A 17,538-nucleotide genomic window follows, 5' to 3' on the forward strand; every position below is an offset into this window, starting at 1 on the left:
CACCCTTTATGAATCACACATGTCTGTCAATCACCATCGTTGCTAGGTAATCGATTGCTTCATTTTGTGAGTTAAACACTAAAACTCGGTTAGTCTACAGTTACATCACTAGAATGTATTTTGTATGGTTTGTGATACTTTATATCAATATAAGCATACGCTGCTATCTTGCAAACCTTGCCTTTATTTCGAAAGAAGATAAGTTGGTTGCTATTTTACAGAGGCATCTCTCTTGTACAAAGAAGGTGATAGGTGAAACAAAGAATTTAGTTCTTCGCTTAACTATCTTTTAATTTCCATGTTGTTTTCACCCGTATTGTTTTGTTAGTGTCAACCACGTGACACGATGTTGCCATATTGATAACACCGTGAATTTTTAACATAATGTTTTTATTATCTACTTTGTTAAGCGCTTGCAATGTTCAATTTAAATAGATTACCGAGGCAGTTTCAATCTCGAAACTCTTATCTTGAAATTTTACGCAGATGTTTTATCTATTATGCTTTTCCTTTAGAAATGATTGCATCTGAGGCATAAAAAGACTAAAATAAGCAGTTAAAGCCTTTCTGATTACGTTCCAATTTACGTCGACATCAGCCCCGGTAATTTAATTTCTTCATTGGTGCCTCCTATATTGCTATACGGTGTATTTGTTTTCCAATATTATATCCCGTATACGGTACTGTACTGAGTATGGCCTATATTTACCGTATTGAATGTGTGCAAAACTCCTCAGTTGTCTTCCAATGCTTTTAATTTTCCAGGGGGTGTTGACAAGCTTGTTTCTCTGAGCAACTTGGCATAGCAGAACATTTCCATCCAACAAGAAGCTCGACTGAAATTTATATCTCCCATTTTTGTAAAATTGATGAGGGCTAAAAGAGTTTATCCCACCTAGGTCCTGAAGTCGGAAGCAACTTGCCAACAGATATTGAATCAATTGGAAATTTGAACACCTTTAAAAATTAAATAAAAAGTAATTTCATGCAAAAGATAAAAAAGGCAGCAGAAAATTTCCACCTCTAATTAAAGGGTAATGATATTTATAAAAACGAAAAGATTTTATACTATTTTTATGAACCGCTAACTTTTTAGGGGACCAGAATGGAAACAACACCTTCGACATTTTAAGGCAATCCCTGCCCCTTCAGTTTAGGGTTTCGTGTATTTTTAACTTGTAATAAATATTGTAATAACTTGACGCAACCAACAGATTAAGGGAATCTGCTTAGTCAGGCTGATTGTAGCCTGCGCCCCAGTCCACAAATGCTGCAATATTGATGGACTGTGCATTATTGATATATATATTTATATCCTGTCTACTTCTTATCTTCTTTACCTTAAAGTTGAAAATCGAATTTTAAAAATGGGCTTTTCCATCATTTATCAGTGACCTGAAGGGTCTGGCACCAAAATCCAGTTAGTGTTAAACACCCCTCCCCCTAATCGTTGTTGCTTAAAACAAAGCAGAAATTAAAAAACAGACGATAAGTACAATGATGGGTTCATTATCATGTGACAGTCACGTGATGCAGGCGTCATCGATGAATGCGTGCGGTGAGATCATCTGATTGCTTTTTAATCATTCTCAATTGCCTAATGTGGACATGTGGTTTAGTTTGTAATTCTTGAAGCACTTCATCAATGTTCCTAGTCGCTGTAAAGGTGCAGTAACTGGGTGGTTGGAAAGAGTCTCACAACCCTTATAAACATCGACAAATTGATTCAGAAATGAGGGCTTGTTGCACGTCAGAAGGAGACATGCTAATTGTATGGATAACTTCGGAGAATGTTGCCACCCAGTAGTATAAACCCTTCAAAAAAGCCCCCCCCCCTCTGGTAGAAAACAGGTGAAGTTTTTATAAATTCCCACCCTGTGAAATTTTGAAATGGTGACCTAGAGTAAGGTATATCGGTTTATGGGCAATTTCTGTGTACACTTGTTCGAAATGTGTTGTACCAATTTGAAGAACGAGTAATTTGCAACGAATATTACCTTTGAAGTCCAAACTACTTTTGTGAAGCTATTAGACGTCATTTTAAATTTCAAAACGAATAAAATATATCTTCAGAACATTGGCAACATTTCAAGTTTAAATTTTGAGAAAAATGTTAATATGATATCAAATAGAATATCAAAAATATAAATTTTTAATGGCCAGGAAGCTAAATTTTATCAAAAACTTTTGAGGCAGGCTGTTTCATATGTCACATGTTGATTTTAAAAAAACATTCGCAAGATCATATTTAGGTGTCTGAGCTCTCACAGATGATCATTATTGGCCTTGAATTTTGCAGAATATGGCACTTTTAAGGCCGATTTTTAATGAGGACGCTTTCGATGCCATAAACAATATCGCAATTGACTTGAAAACATGAAAGTAAAGACTAGTAACATGTTTTATGGATTGGATTCTTTTGAAAGATGCTACGAAATACTCTTGCAAATTAGGCCTATTGCAGTACAAAAAACGTGCGACCAAGATTTTTAAAAAGTTCTTTAATATCATTCAAGGAAATATACAGTTTTTGACACCAAAGCAGAAAAGGGATACCTCTGAGTTCGCCTTTATAAGATCTTATAAGTTTGTGCTAAGAAAAGCATTTTTATTGCAATTATTTTTCAGGTAGAATCACAGCTCGCTTTTCGTGTTTTCGCAGTGGTTGGCATTGTTTGGAAATAGGGAAATATCAAGCGTATATCCTTATTTTTTATTTTCGCTACTATTCCTTAATGAATTTTCCATTTTTTTCCACACAAACTCTATTCCGTAATCAGGGACGGACTTAGCGGGGGGTGGGGTGGGGGGGTGTAGGGCGTGCGACACCCCCCCAATATTTCTGTCTCCTTCGGTAAATTTGGTTTTATTCAGTAAAAACCATTTTTTGATAATCAGCAGTAACAAATTAACGTCAAGATTTCACTTTATTTATCTCCTTAATATCAGTATTTATCTTCTTATCAGTAGCGGAGCGGGTGGAGGCAAAAGGAGCGGCCGCTCAGAAAGTCGGTGACTGACAAAAGTACAAATCTGCAATAGAATTAGTACCTTAAAGGGGGATTTTATATTTCAGACAATATTAAAACGTTCTTAAAGACTGCAAATGACTGTAAGAAATATTCTGAAATTTATTTCAAGCTAATCTGAAGGGCGTCGTCGCAAAAATTTTCTGCTCGCTTCGCTCGCACAGAGACCCTTTTTTATAACTCTACAGAATGTTCAACAATTTATCGCACGTTATAGGATTTAGATAGAAAAGTATTTAACGTTCTTTAGACAATCCCGATAAAATAGAAACTAAAATGCTAAAGCGCTTCAATCCTTAAAAAAATTGGATTCTGAAATGCTTGTCGGGGATTTTGCTCCAAGGAGAACGGAATTAGTTTTTGGAAAACATTTGAATCCTGTTTGTTATTTTTAGATATTTGATTAAAACTGTGGAGAATCCCCGACAGTTTTTCCAAGTAGTGCTTCCTCGCCTTACATACTTCAGAATGTAAGCGTTTGATGAATTGTCAAGGAAAGAGGCAGTTGTAGAATGGGGTCAGCCATAAAAAGCCAGATATGACCTTGTATAAAGCGAAATTGCCACGTATAAAAGCCAGCAAAAATTTTCTCCTCTTTGCCCCTCCAATCTTTCAAACCTGGCTACGCCACTGCTTCTTATCGTCTTTACCTTAAAGCTAAAAAAGGAATTTTAAAAATGGGCGTTGCCATAATTTACCAGTGACCTGAAGGGTGTGGGACCAAAATTAGTGTCTAACACCCCTCCCCCCCCAATCATTGTTGCTTAGATCCGCCCCTGTCCGTAATGAATTTTCCATTATTTTCCATACAAACACTATTCCGTAATGAATCTTTCATTATTTTCCACACAAACAGTAATCTTGAAACATTTATTTAACTTGCTATAGCTATTTGAATTTCGGTTAGCTAGAAAAAATTGGCGGCAGTGCTGCCATTCTGTGACGGTTGGTGCAATACTTTCGAACGTAAGTGTATTTTCGAGTTCCCTCGACCGTCATTTAGATAAGAGGACTGGGTAACAAAATCGCGCGCGAACCTGAAGCCGAATCACAGGGGAGCAAGTTCAGGCGCGAAAACAGGCATTGAGATTCTGCGTGTTCTAAACATCACGAACATCGAAACAAGAATAAAGACAAATCTAAGACATAAACATTGATTGTAAGTATTCTGATTTTCTTAGCTTATTCCGATCGCTCAAATATGTATAAACACATTTGTTATTTTGATGGTGAAGCGCTCTACACTACAGGGAGGCCTGGCCTAGTGCCTCTAGGACAACATTTGGAAATCTGCTCCGCAGCCATCAGTTTTACCGAGTGACTCAAACAGGTTTCAATGAGCTAATATGTGTAATGTTTTGTGTATGGGCCATGGAAAGCAGTGCGTAACGACTGCATACTCTACAAATGTTTTCCGACCTTGTAAATTTTCGCTTGAATTTCTAAATCAACTGTTTACGTGTTTTTTGTAGTGTGTCGCGAGGGAGGGCGTTGTGTGTAGCAAAATTACTGCCTCGAACCCCACCAAAAACAATTCTATTGATCTGTCTTTGAACTGACAAATGGACTAGTTTCTTTCAGGCACCGCGGAGCGTTAAGAAAAGGCTAAAACCAAATCAAAAGTGGCTTGACTGCTGATTAATTGGTACATTTTTGCATTTTTGGCAAAAAGTAGGTGGGAGGGCTATAGCCCCCAGCCCCCTACCTCAGCAGTGCCTGTCTTTGACTGCATATCCAAACTTAGCATGTCACCAAAATTGACTAATTTTTTGGACATGTAAATTATAAAGTAATCTTAGCTTCTTTTTCCTCAATATATCAAGCAATTGCAGGTTGTATCACTTTATAGTTGTTTAATTACAATCATAAGTGTAATTTGTGAGATTTGATTCACAAAATTAAGGATAAGCCACATAAATTTTCACTAAGTTACCTGATGGTCACATGGAAAAACTCAAGACAGAGCTATCAAAGCCATGTGCCCAGTTGATCAGTGGCGTAGCGTCTATGTATGCTACGCTTGCGGCGCAAGCGTAAAAATTTATAGACAAATTCTAAAATTCTTGCAACACTTTCAATGCATAACAATTTCCGCAATAAACGGCTTCTCTTTCTTGTCATGAGCAGCATGCAGTGAACTCTAGCGCCAACAGGCCAATTGGCCCCAAATTGGCTATTTTTCCAAGTAAACAGATCGCTAAAAATTATGAAATTCGAAAAATCTGAAAAACTGAAGCCCCTCCACATCACTCTTTTTGCCTGTCCAAAATAAGTGAAACATGTGATGCTCCAGTGCAGCTTCAGTGCAACTCGAGAGAAGCTTCTGAGAGAAGTGAGAATTTTCCGGACTGGAGCTTGCGGTCGGCCTGAGCGCAAGCCTTCCCAAATATTTGATAATCCACAACATGTTTCTACCTATAAGCTGCTTTTTGCGAATACTCTTTGCGTGATACATCATTTCAAATCCAATTATTTTCCTTTCTTTACTTTGTGACTGTTGAAAAGAGAAAAAGTTTCGTCAAAGTGGGGTCAGAGTCTATTTGTCATGATCTGCATTCCGTAATTCAAGTCAAAAGGCTTGCCAGTATAGTCAGAATTTACGGACCAGGGCATGCGGTAGACCTGAGCGCAAGCCTTGCTAAAAACATGATGATTTGCCGCGACTAACTTTCTGAAACTTTACACATGGAAGCATCTTCAATTCTAACAACTCTCACAGCTCACTATTTTCATCTTAGTTAACTATGAGAGTAAAAAATGAGCAGAAACTGTTGCTCCTGTTCGCTTAGGCTCTGCAGTGTGTTAACAATTTCGCAATGTGGAGAGCTCCTTCTTGCGGAAATCCCCAGCTTCATTATAGCATAAAAAATTCTTACATTAGGTGGGCATTAGGTGATGCCTTTTCTTGAGGAATATGAATAAGAATAAAATCTTTTGCAAAGCAGTTTTAGCACTAGGAGTTATTCTGAAAAGTCTTGCTAAACAATTGAGCTTTTTTCAAAAACTTTCGCACGGGTGATAATTTTTCCCTTGGCCCCTCTTCACTTTCCAACCTCTGTCGGAGCCTCTGATGCTAAGAATAGACACCTTGATTGATTAGAATTAGAGTACAAATGATTTGTTACTTTGAAAATCAAAATTTGCTATCACGATTATCATTAATTACCGCTTGTATTTTTTAGAAACTGAAATTACCATTATATTTATTCAACATAGCCGTATATTTTATGTTACCGCATGCCTAAGTTCTGCGCTCACGCTACGCCACTGCAGTTGATATGATTTGATGATATATCTATTTTGATTTTGAAAAATTATTTCGGATTGAATATTAACAGCAAGAATCAGCAGAGATCAAAAGTCCATTAAAATCAGCACAGATTAGAAACTACTTTGAATAAAAGTTTTTTTAGAGTTCGAATCACAAAAGCTGGAGGGTTTTTGTTTTTCTGGAACTTGTTTTTCTGGAAAACAAGTTGAAGGCAGACTCTTTTTGAGGTTACAGGGAATGCTTCTTGAAAAAATTTTTTAAGACAATTCTTATGTAAAATATTATTGTGGCTAAATTACGCTGGAGGCTATTACTTCTGATAACAATTTAAACAAATATGATTTATCAATATCATAATGCATAAAAAACCTTTTAGCCATAAGATATGCAGTTTTTTGTTGGTGGGTTGGTGTGATACACCCCTAACACTTTGTCCGTTGACATATTAAGGATTTTTGCCATGCATTAAAGCAATTTTTGTACTCACCCTGTGACCTTTTTGCAACAACTATAACATATTAACATTTCTGTAGTAGTAGAACTTTCAAGTATGACTGGCACTTAACTCTGAAACCAACATGCATGAAATTCCTGAGTGTGCATATCTTTATTTTTAGCTTATGCCATATTAATATCAGGTCAAAAAATATTTTGCTTCTTCTTGTCTTGATCTTGTTTGAGTTAAATTGTTATTGGTTTGCAAATTGTTGTAGCATTCCAAACCAACAAATTTAATATCATTTTAAACTTCAACTTATTTTCAAAATATTTGTTTATCTTCACTTCCATGAACATTAATCATACCACCTTTTTTGTTTCCTTTTTTCAAAACCTGTTCTTTTGAAATTCGGTAGTTCAGGCATTTTCTATTGTACCAGTGTTGTCAGAAGGAATTTCATTTTTGGGTGCATGCCCATTGTATTCCTTCTCATTCTGTACACTGTTATAAAGATAATATATTACAGTATGAGAATTAGGGGGGGGGGGGGGCTGCCCAGCCCTCTGCATCTGACAGCCCTATGTAACATTGTTGAAGTGATAACGGGCTACATTGCTATTTTTTCTAGAACATCTTGAATTAGACAAAAGAGGTTTTCCTTTTCTTTTTCTATCTTGATGTCAGAATTTGATAACCCATCCTTACTTGCAGTCAACGAGATGGATGATGATTTAGATGATTTGGTTGACTTCCTTGATATGGGTGATGATAGTGACTCTGATGAAAACAAATTGACAAATTCAGACAAGAATAATGTTGAATGTGTTGATTCTGATTCTGATGATGATTGTGGTATATGTGTTGCTGAAACAGAAACCTTCAATGAATGCAAAAATGACAAATTCAGCAAGAAAAAGCAGCTAGCTGATTCCTCTCAACTGAAACCTACAAATGAGAAAAGTGAAGAAGAGGAAATCCAGTCAATCAAAGGTAAGATTTCTGGTCATGAGTTTCAGCTCAACTTTATTCATTTTGTTTCTTTCCCTGATTCAGATGGGTATATTTGATGTCAATCTGAACAGTTCTGTAATTTGATACAATTTCGCCATCTGTAATGAGATGGAAGTACAATATTGAAAAATGTGAGTGTTTGAGGTAATTTGAATTATTAAAGTACCTTCCAAGTAAATTTTGGTTAACAGCACTGCTGGGTAAATTGACAAATTATTTAGATTCAAGTATAAAGATAATTGCAAATATCATATTGTGAGAAAATATGGAATTAACTACAATGTTTGCTAATACATTGGCACTCTATTGCTTTTTTAAAGAGGTTTTATCAAGGATTGTAGCAAATCTGTGGCATAATATTCTAACTTTCAGTCTTTGTAATATGAAAATAGGCTGTGTGTGGCATTTCCCACATTTTGATTACTTTAAAGCAGTAGGTGTTGATTGCAGTTAGTAATCTGGCACCCCCTTGGCACCCCCTTGGTTAATAAACTGTTATGTCAAGTGATCTTGGATCTTGCCCGTAACTACTTTGTGGTGCCGTTGTTAAATCCTGTATGGGAATACTTTAACAAAACCCTAGAAAACGATAGAGCTGCCTTTGAATTTGGCCGCTGCTTTAGAAAGCTTCAAAACATAAGCAACAATTAAGAAATTTGTATGCCTCATACTACAAAGACTGAACTCTTATAGGATGTATGTATATTACTGAACATGTCCCTTCATATTTGAATTGTTAGGTTTTTTGTCATGACCCTTATGTATAAATTCTAGGTTAATGTTAAACTTTTTAATCAATGTTTTTTTTTGTTCATTCATCAGTTTTGTTGGCTTTTTGCGACTGTTTTTTGTTACCTTAATTACAGATGAAATAAAATCAACAAAAGAAAAGTTAGCAATTTTAGAAAAGAAACTAGCAGAAAAAGAGCATTTGAGAGATGCAAAGAAGTCAAAGACTGTTGAGAAGTCAGATCAAGTGAACTCATCATCAACAAAAACAAAATATGAGTGTGGGTCACATGCAAAGGAGAAAATAGAAAAGACACCTGAAGGATCAAATATTCTTTTTAAAAAGACAGAAAGGGTGGCTCATGCAACAAAGCGTGAACCTAAAATGGGTATGACAATTATATATACTTTAATGCCATTAACATAGGAACTAATTGGCTCATGGGGGTGCTTGCGCCCCCACTTTTTGGAAAGAATGATGAAGTGCCTGTTTCCAGCTCATAGAGGTGCCTCTTTTTGCCTGCATGTGCCCCCCAGTTTCAAAATGCTTCGTAATTCTATAGTTAATGCAGTTTGATCAGCTTAGAACGTAAATGTTTTGCCACTCATAGCAAGTTCCTATGTAGATTAATGTCAGGATCATTTTGGTACAAATTATAACTGTAATTAACTGCTAAAAACAACTAAATATAATAAAAACAATGGAAGTTATTTTTGATTGATATGAAGTATTTATCTTTTTCTTTCCTAGATCGAAGTGGAATTGACAATATCCAACATGAGAAGAAGAAAATGTACATTGACAAAAAGAGAGCACCATCTTCAAAAAGAAATGAAGAGGAACAACCGTGGCAGATGGAATCATATTCTGGGATTCGAATTGTGTACTGTCTTCTTTGCTTCTTTATTCTTCAAGCAAGTTTCCTAGACTCCCTTTAAACAGGCCCTAAAGTTCCTAATCCTTTTATTGTATCATCCAATCTATGGCTATGCTCATAGTACAGGAATGAATGCCACGATGATCAAATTCTAGAGAGCAGGAGGGGGGGGGGGGGGGGGGAGAAGGGGTTGTGGGAAAGGTTGTTCAAAATGAAAACAAGCTTTAGCATTGAGATTCAAGAAGCGTAACTGTAATATTTCTTATCTATTGTTTTGAAAAATTTATCCCAAATTTTCAACAAAGACAACATTTCTTAGAAAAGAAGATTGGTGAATGACCATAGATTCCTGCACCCATGCTACTCAGCCACCTAATTGCCAGCAGACTGAGCCTTTGCAGAAATTTGTTCTTTAAAAATTAATTTTTTGAATTACAAAGTGTCTAGATTTGCTACTCAAGTATTTGTTGCCTGCAGTTTGAAGATTTTGCAAGCTGCTTTTGATTGTGAATTTTCTTACTGTTTTTAGGAACACAAACTTTTCATTTTCTTTTGCCTGGATTTCCTTTACTTTAAAACATTACTTTGAAAAAGACCCTTTTATTCAAAAACATTGTTCCCTGTTTGTTTGTTTTCATTGTTTTCATGAAATGATAAATGAGGGATAGTTGTGTTTTGATTAATTCTTTCAATTTTGCACTTTTTCATTCATTGTTATGGCTATTCATGTAGAAATCCTCGAATCTCGAGCCAAGAAATGGAGACAAAAATGGATGACCGTCGGTTTATCAAGCTGCACATGCTGTCAAACTACGTAAGCAAGGGTGAAATAACTGGAGATTGGGTGACAATGGGCGTGGTTGTGAAGAAATTGCTACCGAAAACTGCTGCTAATGTGAGTTGAAAATTTGCTCTTAAAGGCGATCTTAAAGGCTGAGTTTTGTTTATTTAGAACAGCAGTAGTTTAAATCCCGTCAGCATTTTGTCTCTGTTGCTAAATTGGCTTAAACCATAGGTGAAACTGTCACAAGAAACAGTTTATCTAGATAATTAAACATTAGTTTATGTATTGTTTTTAGACCTTTATTCGTTCTTGTCATTTTGTAAACCGGCAGCCTATCGGGATATAAACAGCGTTGAAGATTTCTCTTTTATACGACCATTTTCATAAGCGTAATAATCTCCACACGTTTAGAGATTGACCGATAGTTGAGTGACAGCTGCAGTAAACCGCTTCAGTATCTGTTGATTGCTTTTGAAAAGAAAACTGTTATTGCAAAACATTAGATAACAAAATGTCCTTGCTCGTCAGAATTCTAATTTATAATTTGTTTTCCGCTAGTAGAATATTTCTGTTTTTTGTAAAAAATCATTCTTTATTTCAATCACTGCAAAGTAGCCAGTTTTGCATTGGTAACAGATGGGTAACAGATCATATTTTTATTTGCAATGTCATCTTGAAGTCGTTAAAAATTTCTTATTACCTTGAGTTTTGTCGAACCTTCAGTACTCTCTTTTACATATTTTCTTGTTTCAAGACAGCTTGGTTTTTGCAGGGGAAAACCTTCAGTATTTGGAAGCTCTCAGATTTGGCTGTTGGCAAAGAAAATTCGGCTGTTAGCTTCTTTCTTTTTGGTGATGTATATAAAGAGTATTGGAAGATGGCAGAGGGCAACGTGATTGCATTACTCAATGCCGCTATAATGCCACAGAGAGATGTAAGTCCATGGTTTGAGACCAGTGGCGGACACCTGGGGGGGCGGGGGGGCGAGGGGGGATGTCGTCCCTAATATTTTGGAGGCCAATGGTCTTTTGTTCTAAAACAATGTGAACATGTTATGTCATCTTGCCAAAACAATAGGCTTGCTCCCCCCAATGTGTCCACATTTGTTTGACCACCAAGTGAACATTTCATGTATTTTAAATTATAGCTTTTATTTCGATAGCCCCTTTTAATCCTGTTTTAAACGATTCTCACGTGACAGGGCAAATCGACTTTCAAGTTACTGGTCTCTTATAGACATATGTAAACATACCGTAAATTCTCTTTTTAGCCCCGCCGGGCCTTATTGTTTGTCATCGTCATCGTCAAAAATCATTAATTCTAGAGGCATGGTGTGAATTTTGATTTGATGCGAAGAATTGAACGACCAATGAATGAAATGAGAATCTCTGTTTTATGTCAAGTTTACTTATTTCAGCATCAGTGAAATTTGGGCAGGGGGGCTAAATTGAGAGGGGGGGGGGGCTAATTAAATTTTTCCTTCTGAAAAGGGGGAGAGAGAGGTTGCTTAATTGAGACGGGGGGCTAAACAGAGAATTTACAGTAATTAAAATTACTGTTCACTGGTCTGTCATAAAATGTTCTATGCCGTATATACATGGCTGTACACGCTTTTGGTATACAGAACAGGATGCCTGTAAATTACTACTCCGAGTTTTGCACTTAATCATCATCTGGCAATTCATATGATATAAGTTTATTATGTTTTACTAAAGTAAAACGTAAATATGCCAGGTAGGAAATTTTGGCAAGACGCAATTAGTGTCAGTACGTTCTGACTCTTTGATGACTTATTTGTGAGAAGAACCAGCGTTTGTTCAAAGGTCTGTAGGCTTTATACATTTCCAGCATATGCCCAAACACAGTTCAAATCGATAGTGGTTTTTTCATATGATATAATGTATTCTTTGGTATGAACATTCGTGGGTCTTATAAAAATAGGCAAGTCCTAAATATCATTGACGGAAAACATTTAGAGAAAGGATTTCTTGAGAAGAAAATAATGAAACTATAGTATATATCATGAAATCATGTTAATGGTTTACAGCGAATGCTGTGAAGCGAGCAAATTACCTCTGCGAGCCTTTACCCTAACGTGATATGGTGCACTTTTCTCACTGGTTCAAAAAATGGATAGAACAATCAGGACCGTTTGACATCGCCCAGACATCGGTCCGAGTCAAACTATGGTCAAACGGAAATTATTTAATGAACAGGACAATTCCTGATAATTCCTGAAAAATCTTTGATAATTTCAGATAATGATTTTTCTTATGTCCAACTAGCTAAATTTGTTATACCCATTCACGTAATAAGAATTTCAAATTTCAAATTTCCAAAAAATGTATAGCATTAAACACGAATAGTTTGGTGTCTGAAGCTAAGGCTAAGACAAGATCAGTTTTTGTCAATGGACCTGTTCACTAATTGAATCTCTATCGCTTCATCTCCGCTAAAAATTTCGCCAAGGCGTTATCAGTTGGATTGAAAACTTCACTTTCAAAGTGTAGCCCATCAAGTGTGCCCTTTGGATACGAGGCAGTGATGCTATATACATCAAATATATCAACTCCTATGGAGCATAGCTTCCAGTTAGCGTAGGAATTGAAAAGCTGAATTCGCTGGTTTGTCAGGAAAAATCTGCCATAAAAAGGATGTTTACTGTTTTCTAAGACCGCACATGTTGTTGTTTTCCAGATTATTTTCGCTGCGCCAAACTTGCCTTTTTCACATCGCAATTCCAAGATAATGCTAGCAAAGGAATCGACAACATCTTTTAATTCTTTGATATTGAGGCCGGTAATCAGGTGCAGCCCAAAGTTAATGATCAATACACTGTTGTTTGTCATTCTTTTGTCGTATAATATTTTCTTTATTGGTGAGAAGAATTGCGTTTTGTTGAATTTCTGACCAGCTGGTATCTTTTGCCCTCTATCTCTATCTTCATAGGTATGAGTGTATGTGTGGTCACATGTCCTGAATGCTCTCCGGCACAGCATTTGTCGAAATGGTGTGTACCACCATCGTTCGCAAAGAGAATCTCCGTATGCCCACAAGAAATCGTATTTATCAGTTAGGCTTTCAGAGAAGCTCTCATATCGTTCTCTTTCAGAGAACCATTGAATATTACCTTTTATGTCCTTCCAGTGCCAAAAGTGTCTCCAGATTAACCGACAGGTACTAAGCTTTTTGGCATCAGTGTGGCTCAGTTTGTCGGAATCAGTAGACATGTCACAAGGCTCGCTTCCTTCTTCTTTCATCCTCTCGTCACACCCTTTGACTTCAAACTTTGGCAATGAAACTGCCTTGAACAGCCAATCAGAGTTATTTCTCATCAGACTTTCAGGCTGATTTTGACCCTGCTTATTGCCCATCTCAAACCAGCCAATTGGAGGATCTCTTAGTCCGTTGCACATTGAATATTGCAGTAACAAATCCAAGTGATACGTCCCTGCTTCGTGAACCCAAAACGAAATTTCGTATGTCCCATCCATGCGATCTATCACGTAAGCCATCTGCCTTGTTCTTTCACCACTCAATGTTGTTTGGCCGCGTAATGTTGCTCGCCACGAGTCACCGCCGACAGTTTTTCTAATACCACCATCTGTATATGTTTGTATTATTATCCTGCTGTACGAGTTCACAAAGTTGATATTTTCCATGATTACTGAAGTTCTCTGTGCACTTGTCTCCATACCGTTTAGTTTCGCTCTCTGATCTCTGTCCACCCATGAGATATTTAATTTGCATGGTTCGAGAAGGCTTTCCCAGTTAAACAGAAAATTTATATCAGGGTTTGCTTGGCAGTTGTTAATCTTGCAAAAGTGTTTTAAATCATCAGTCCTTTGCTCATTCTTAACTGTCTCACTGTGGGCACTAACTTTGAAGCCGCTGGTGATGCCAAAGAGTACAACGATAGATCCAACAAAGCTGTTCATGGTATTACGTTGATCTTGCCAAACTGATGTCAGGATTCTTTTTAGCACTCTTTATTAATCATACCAATCTGTCAATCACGATCGTTGCTAGGTAATCGATTTTTTAGTTAGTTAAACGCAGTCCGTGACGTCTGTAGAAATGTCTATTAATTTTTAATGGTTTGATTGTACGCTGGTATCTAGCAAACACTCTTCATTTTGGTAGTAAATACCATGGTTGGTATTCCACAGACGGATATCTACTTGTGATCAGAGGTGATCAGTTCAGGCAAAGAATTTTGCCCAAGCATTCAACTACTGACACATTCCATTTTCCAAGCTTTCAAGATAACCACAGTAAAACATAGGGGATGCCTTGAGGTTGCCTTTGTCAAATGCCTTTCCATATGGTTCTTTTCTACTTTACTCAAGAGGTTGCAATGCTCAGCCGTTACGAACAATAGCAAAACTTGCTTAAGTCAGTTTGATTTTCGAAACTCGAAGCTTGAGTTTCGAAACATACATCTTATTTATCAGGCCTTTCCTTAAAAAACAGTTGTAAATGAGGCATAAGAATACTTCAGAAGGCGCTTGAAGTCTTTTCTGAGGGCTTTTGCTTTTTACGGGAACATCAGCACCAGGCACGTAAATACTGGGGGGTGTGGGGGGTGTGACACCCCCCCCCCAATCTTTCATCCAGTCGGAAAATTTGAGGACAGTCGGAAAATTTAAAGCTGTTGGTAGAAAGCTGGGTTAATCGGAAACAATTTGAATTGTTTGTGAAAATTGAAGTTTTGACTCAAATGACCTTGTGAACTGTAGCTCAAAGAGAAGCATAAGAAAGGTATAAGTTCAAAAGAAAACAGTCCTAAAAAGAATGAGAGGCGACGCAATACAGAAAAAACGAAGTTTTGTATTAAAATGCAAGTACTTTCAACTCCATTCGTCGTAATGGGGATAGTGCGATGGTCATTCCATCAAATTGCTTCTAAAAACGGGATACGAAATTGAATTTTTTAAATAATATTTAACAGTAATGCTTAAAGAACCGCAGTACATTTCCCATGACTTGTCAAGAACTTTCTCCGTTCGAGGTCGACTGATGAAACATAGGCGGCGCCAGGTGGAGAGTTTGGGGCTTCAGCCCCCACTTTTTTGCAAAAATGTATTGTTAAGCAAATAGAAAGAGTAAAGGAAAAGTATAAAGAAAAGAATAATCCTACAAATCCTTTAGTTGCCTAATTTCCAAGGAATACGCCAAAGTCTATTTTAAGACTGAATTAATCAAACGTAATAAGAGCATGCCTTAAAAATAACAAAATGCTTTAAACGATTGCAAGAGAATACCTGCAAGAAGTATTCTGAAGTTTATTTTAAGCTAATCTAAAAAGCGTGGTCGTGAAAATTTTTTCGCTCGCAGGGAAGCCACTTCTTCAGGGAATCCCTAAGGCCTCCGCCAACCTCCCGCCGGCCCCTTCAAACGTACCGCTAGCATAATGAGTGCCCCATAAAATATCGTGAATCGTTTTAATGAATTTTTCAAAAGATGGTTGTTTAGTCTAATAATTCTATCAACTCGAGCACCCTCCCCCAACTTTGAATTTCTGGGCGCCGCCTCTGTGAAAGTCTAAACGACCTCATGATTCTTACTTGCGAGAAAGACATTTTGGACAACGTAAATTTAGATAAGATAGTGGAGCAATGGGCAAGTCGTAGAAGGAGAAAGATTACCTGATACCTGATACCTGATTTTTGGACTACGTATGTTTTGATGCACTAATTAAACTAACATTCTTTACGCTCGATCTTCCAAATTTACGAAATCTAGAAAGTGAAGAGACAATTTATAAGGTTTCGTTGGTAAACAATTATTAAAGTTTAGGCCCTTAAACAATAATAGAATTGACCTTTGTCAGTCGGAAATTTTGACCCCTTCACCCCCCCCCCAAAATATCTGCCAATTTACGTCCCTCATCAGCACCTCCATTTTGCGATCCATCTGGTTGATTTTTAATTTTTTGCAGAACGATGAATCATCTTGCGTTGCAATCACCTTGGACAATCCAAGAAAGTTGATGATACTGGGCACATCAAAAGATTTTGGATATTGCCAGGCAACTACTAAAGTAGGAAAGCAATGCAGCTTTATTGTGAATAAGTAAGTAGTCAACTTCTATGCCGCTTAATTAATATTTGTTTGTGATTTAAGGCACTTACTGCTGCGAAAGCAACTGAATGATGTAAATATCGTTCTATTTATTGTTCTGATATAAATATCGTTCTGATGTAAATATCGTTCTATTGATAACTGACAATTTTACGGATTTCAAAGTGTGAAATACTTTAATAGCAAGTCATATTGTTCTCGTTTATAGCAGGCTTTGAAAATCAATTTCAAAACCTAATAAGAAGATTAATAATAAAAATTTGGTCAGATTTCTCTCTGTTTGGTTCCAACATCTAAAAAATTGGACTGTTTCGTTGTTCAAGAAATTAAAGATCGATTAAAATTTTGGAGGTTTAAAAATAATGTTTGCTTTGAAGCCGGGAGTAGCTTGTTTTACGTAATATTGATTTTCGTTGTAAAAATTAATTTTTATTGTTAAGTTGAAATGAATCTTTTCTTAAATTGATTATTTTTTGTTATATCATTACGTTTTTGTCTAAAAGATTGCATGTTTAGGTTGAATGCAATTATTATTGCTGTTTCACCGTAGACTGTGGTTTTGTTCTTGTATAATTGTCTCCCTTATGACGTTTTCTTTATATTGATTGATCTATTTTTAGGTTTCACGGAGATTTCTGTGAGCATCATATTTCACGCGAATACAAGAAGATTAAATCAAAACGGATGGAGTTTCAATCTGCGTAAGTCTCGAAAATTGCTCTTCTTTCAATCGACTTATTTTGTCCAATAACCCTGTCTGTTCGCAAATCTACCATAGATGCTCGAAAATGAACTAACTTTGAAGGCACGCCCACTCTAACCAAACTTCAAGGGAATCACCCCTAAAACAGGCCAAATCCTTTTAGGGGGATACCTCCCTAAAGATAACACCTTTCCAGAATGATGCCTTCTTACCAAAACATCTTCCCTTATAAGGAACACTTATAGATAATAACATGATTCCGATAATATGATACGGATGAAGGTAATATGACTCTGGATTTTTAGAACTGCTCCGTTTTATACAGTTTATAGAGAATATTATCGTGTCAGTCTTTCTTGATCTCTTGTCCATTGTAACAGCGCCTAGTTTTAGATGGAAGGACAAAATGGACCTAAAATTGAAACTATCAACAATACTGTGTAAGTGCAGTGCCGGATTTAGCCTAAATATGGCCTGATCCTCCAGCAAAAATGGCCGATTTTGGTTTAACTTGAATCATTACTTGTCTAGCCCCTATTGCACATGAAAAATTATGACAGCAACGACATATTGTCAGGACATTAACTTGTGAAGCATAAACACTCAATAT

General features: G+C 36.6%; 1 protein-coding gene across 1 annotated transcript in view; it reads left to right on the forward strand.

Annotated features, from left to right (window-relative positions):
- The first annotated feature begins 4,047 nt into the window (after positions 1-4,047).
- LOC135692562 (protein MCM10 homolog) overlaps positions 4,048-17,538 on the forward strand; it is a 45,631-nt gene continuing 32,140 nt past the window's right edge. The window contains exons 1-8 of the mRNA XM_065210737.2: positions 4,048-4,188; positions 7,451-7,729; positions 8,617-8,868; positions 9,231-9,363; positions 10,090-10,252; positions 10,914-11,075; positions 16,083-16,216; positions 16,846-16,926. Coding sequence (XP_065066809.2) covers positions 7,459-7,729; positions 8,617-8,868; positions 9,231-9,363; positions 10,090-10,252; positions 10,914-11,075; positions 16,083-16,216; positions 16,846-16,926 — 1,196 coding nt within the window. The 5' untranslated portion in view covers positions 4,048-4,188; positions 7,451-7,458. The remainder of the gene's footprint in view (positions 4,189-7,450; positions 7,730-8,616; positions 8,869-9,230; positions 9,364-10,089; positions 10,253-10,913; positions 11,076-16,082; positions 16,217-16,845; positions 16,927-17,538) is intronic.

Source organism: Rhopilema esculentum, chromosome 3 (genome assembly GCF_057945365.1).
Source record: "Rhopilema esculentum isolate cy_ngs chromosome 3, ASM5794536v1, whole genome shotgun sequence".
Classification (NCBI taxonomy): Eukaryota; Metazoa; Cnidaria; class Scyphozoa; order Rhizostomeae; family Rhizostomatidae; genus Rhopilema; species Rhopilema esculentum.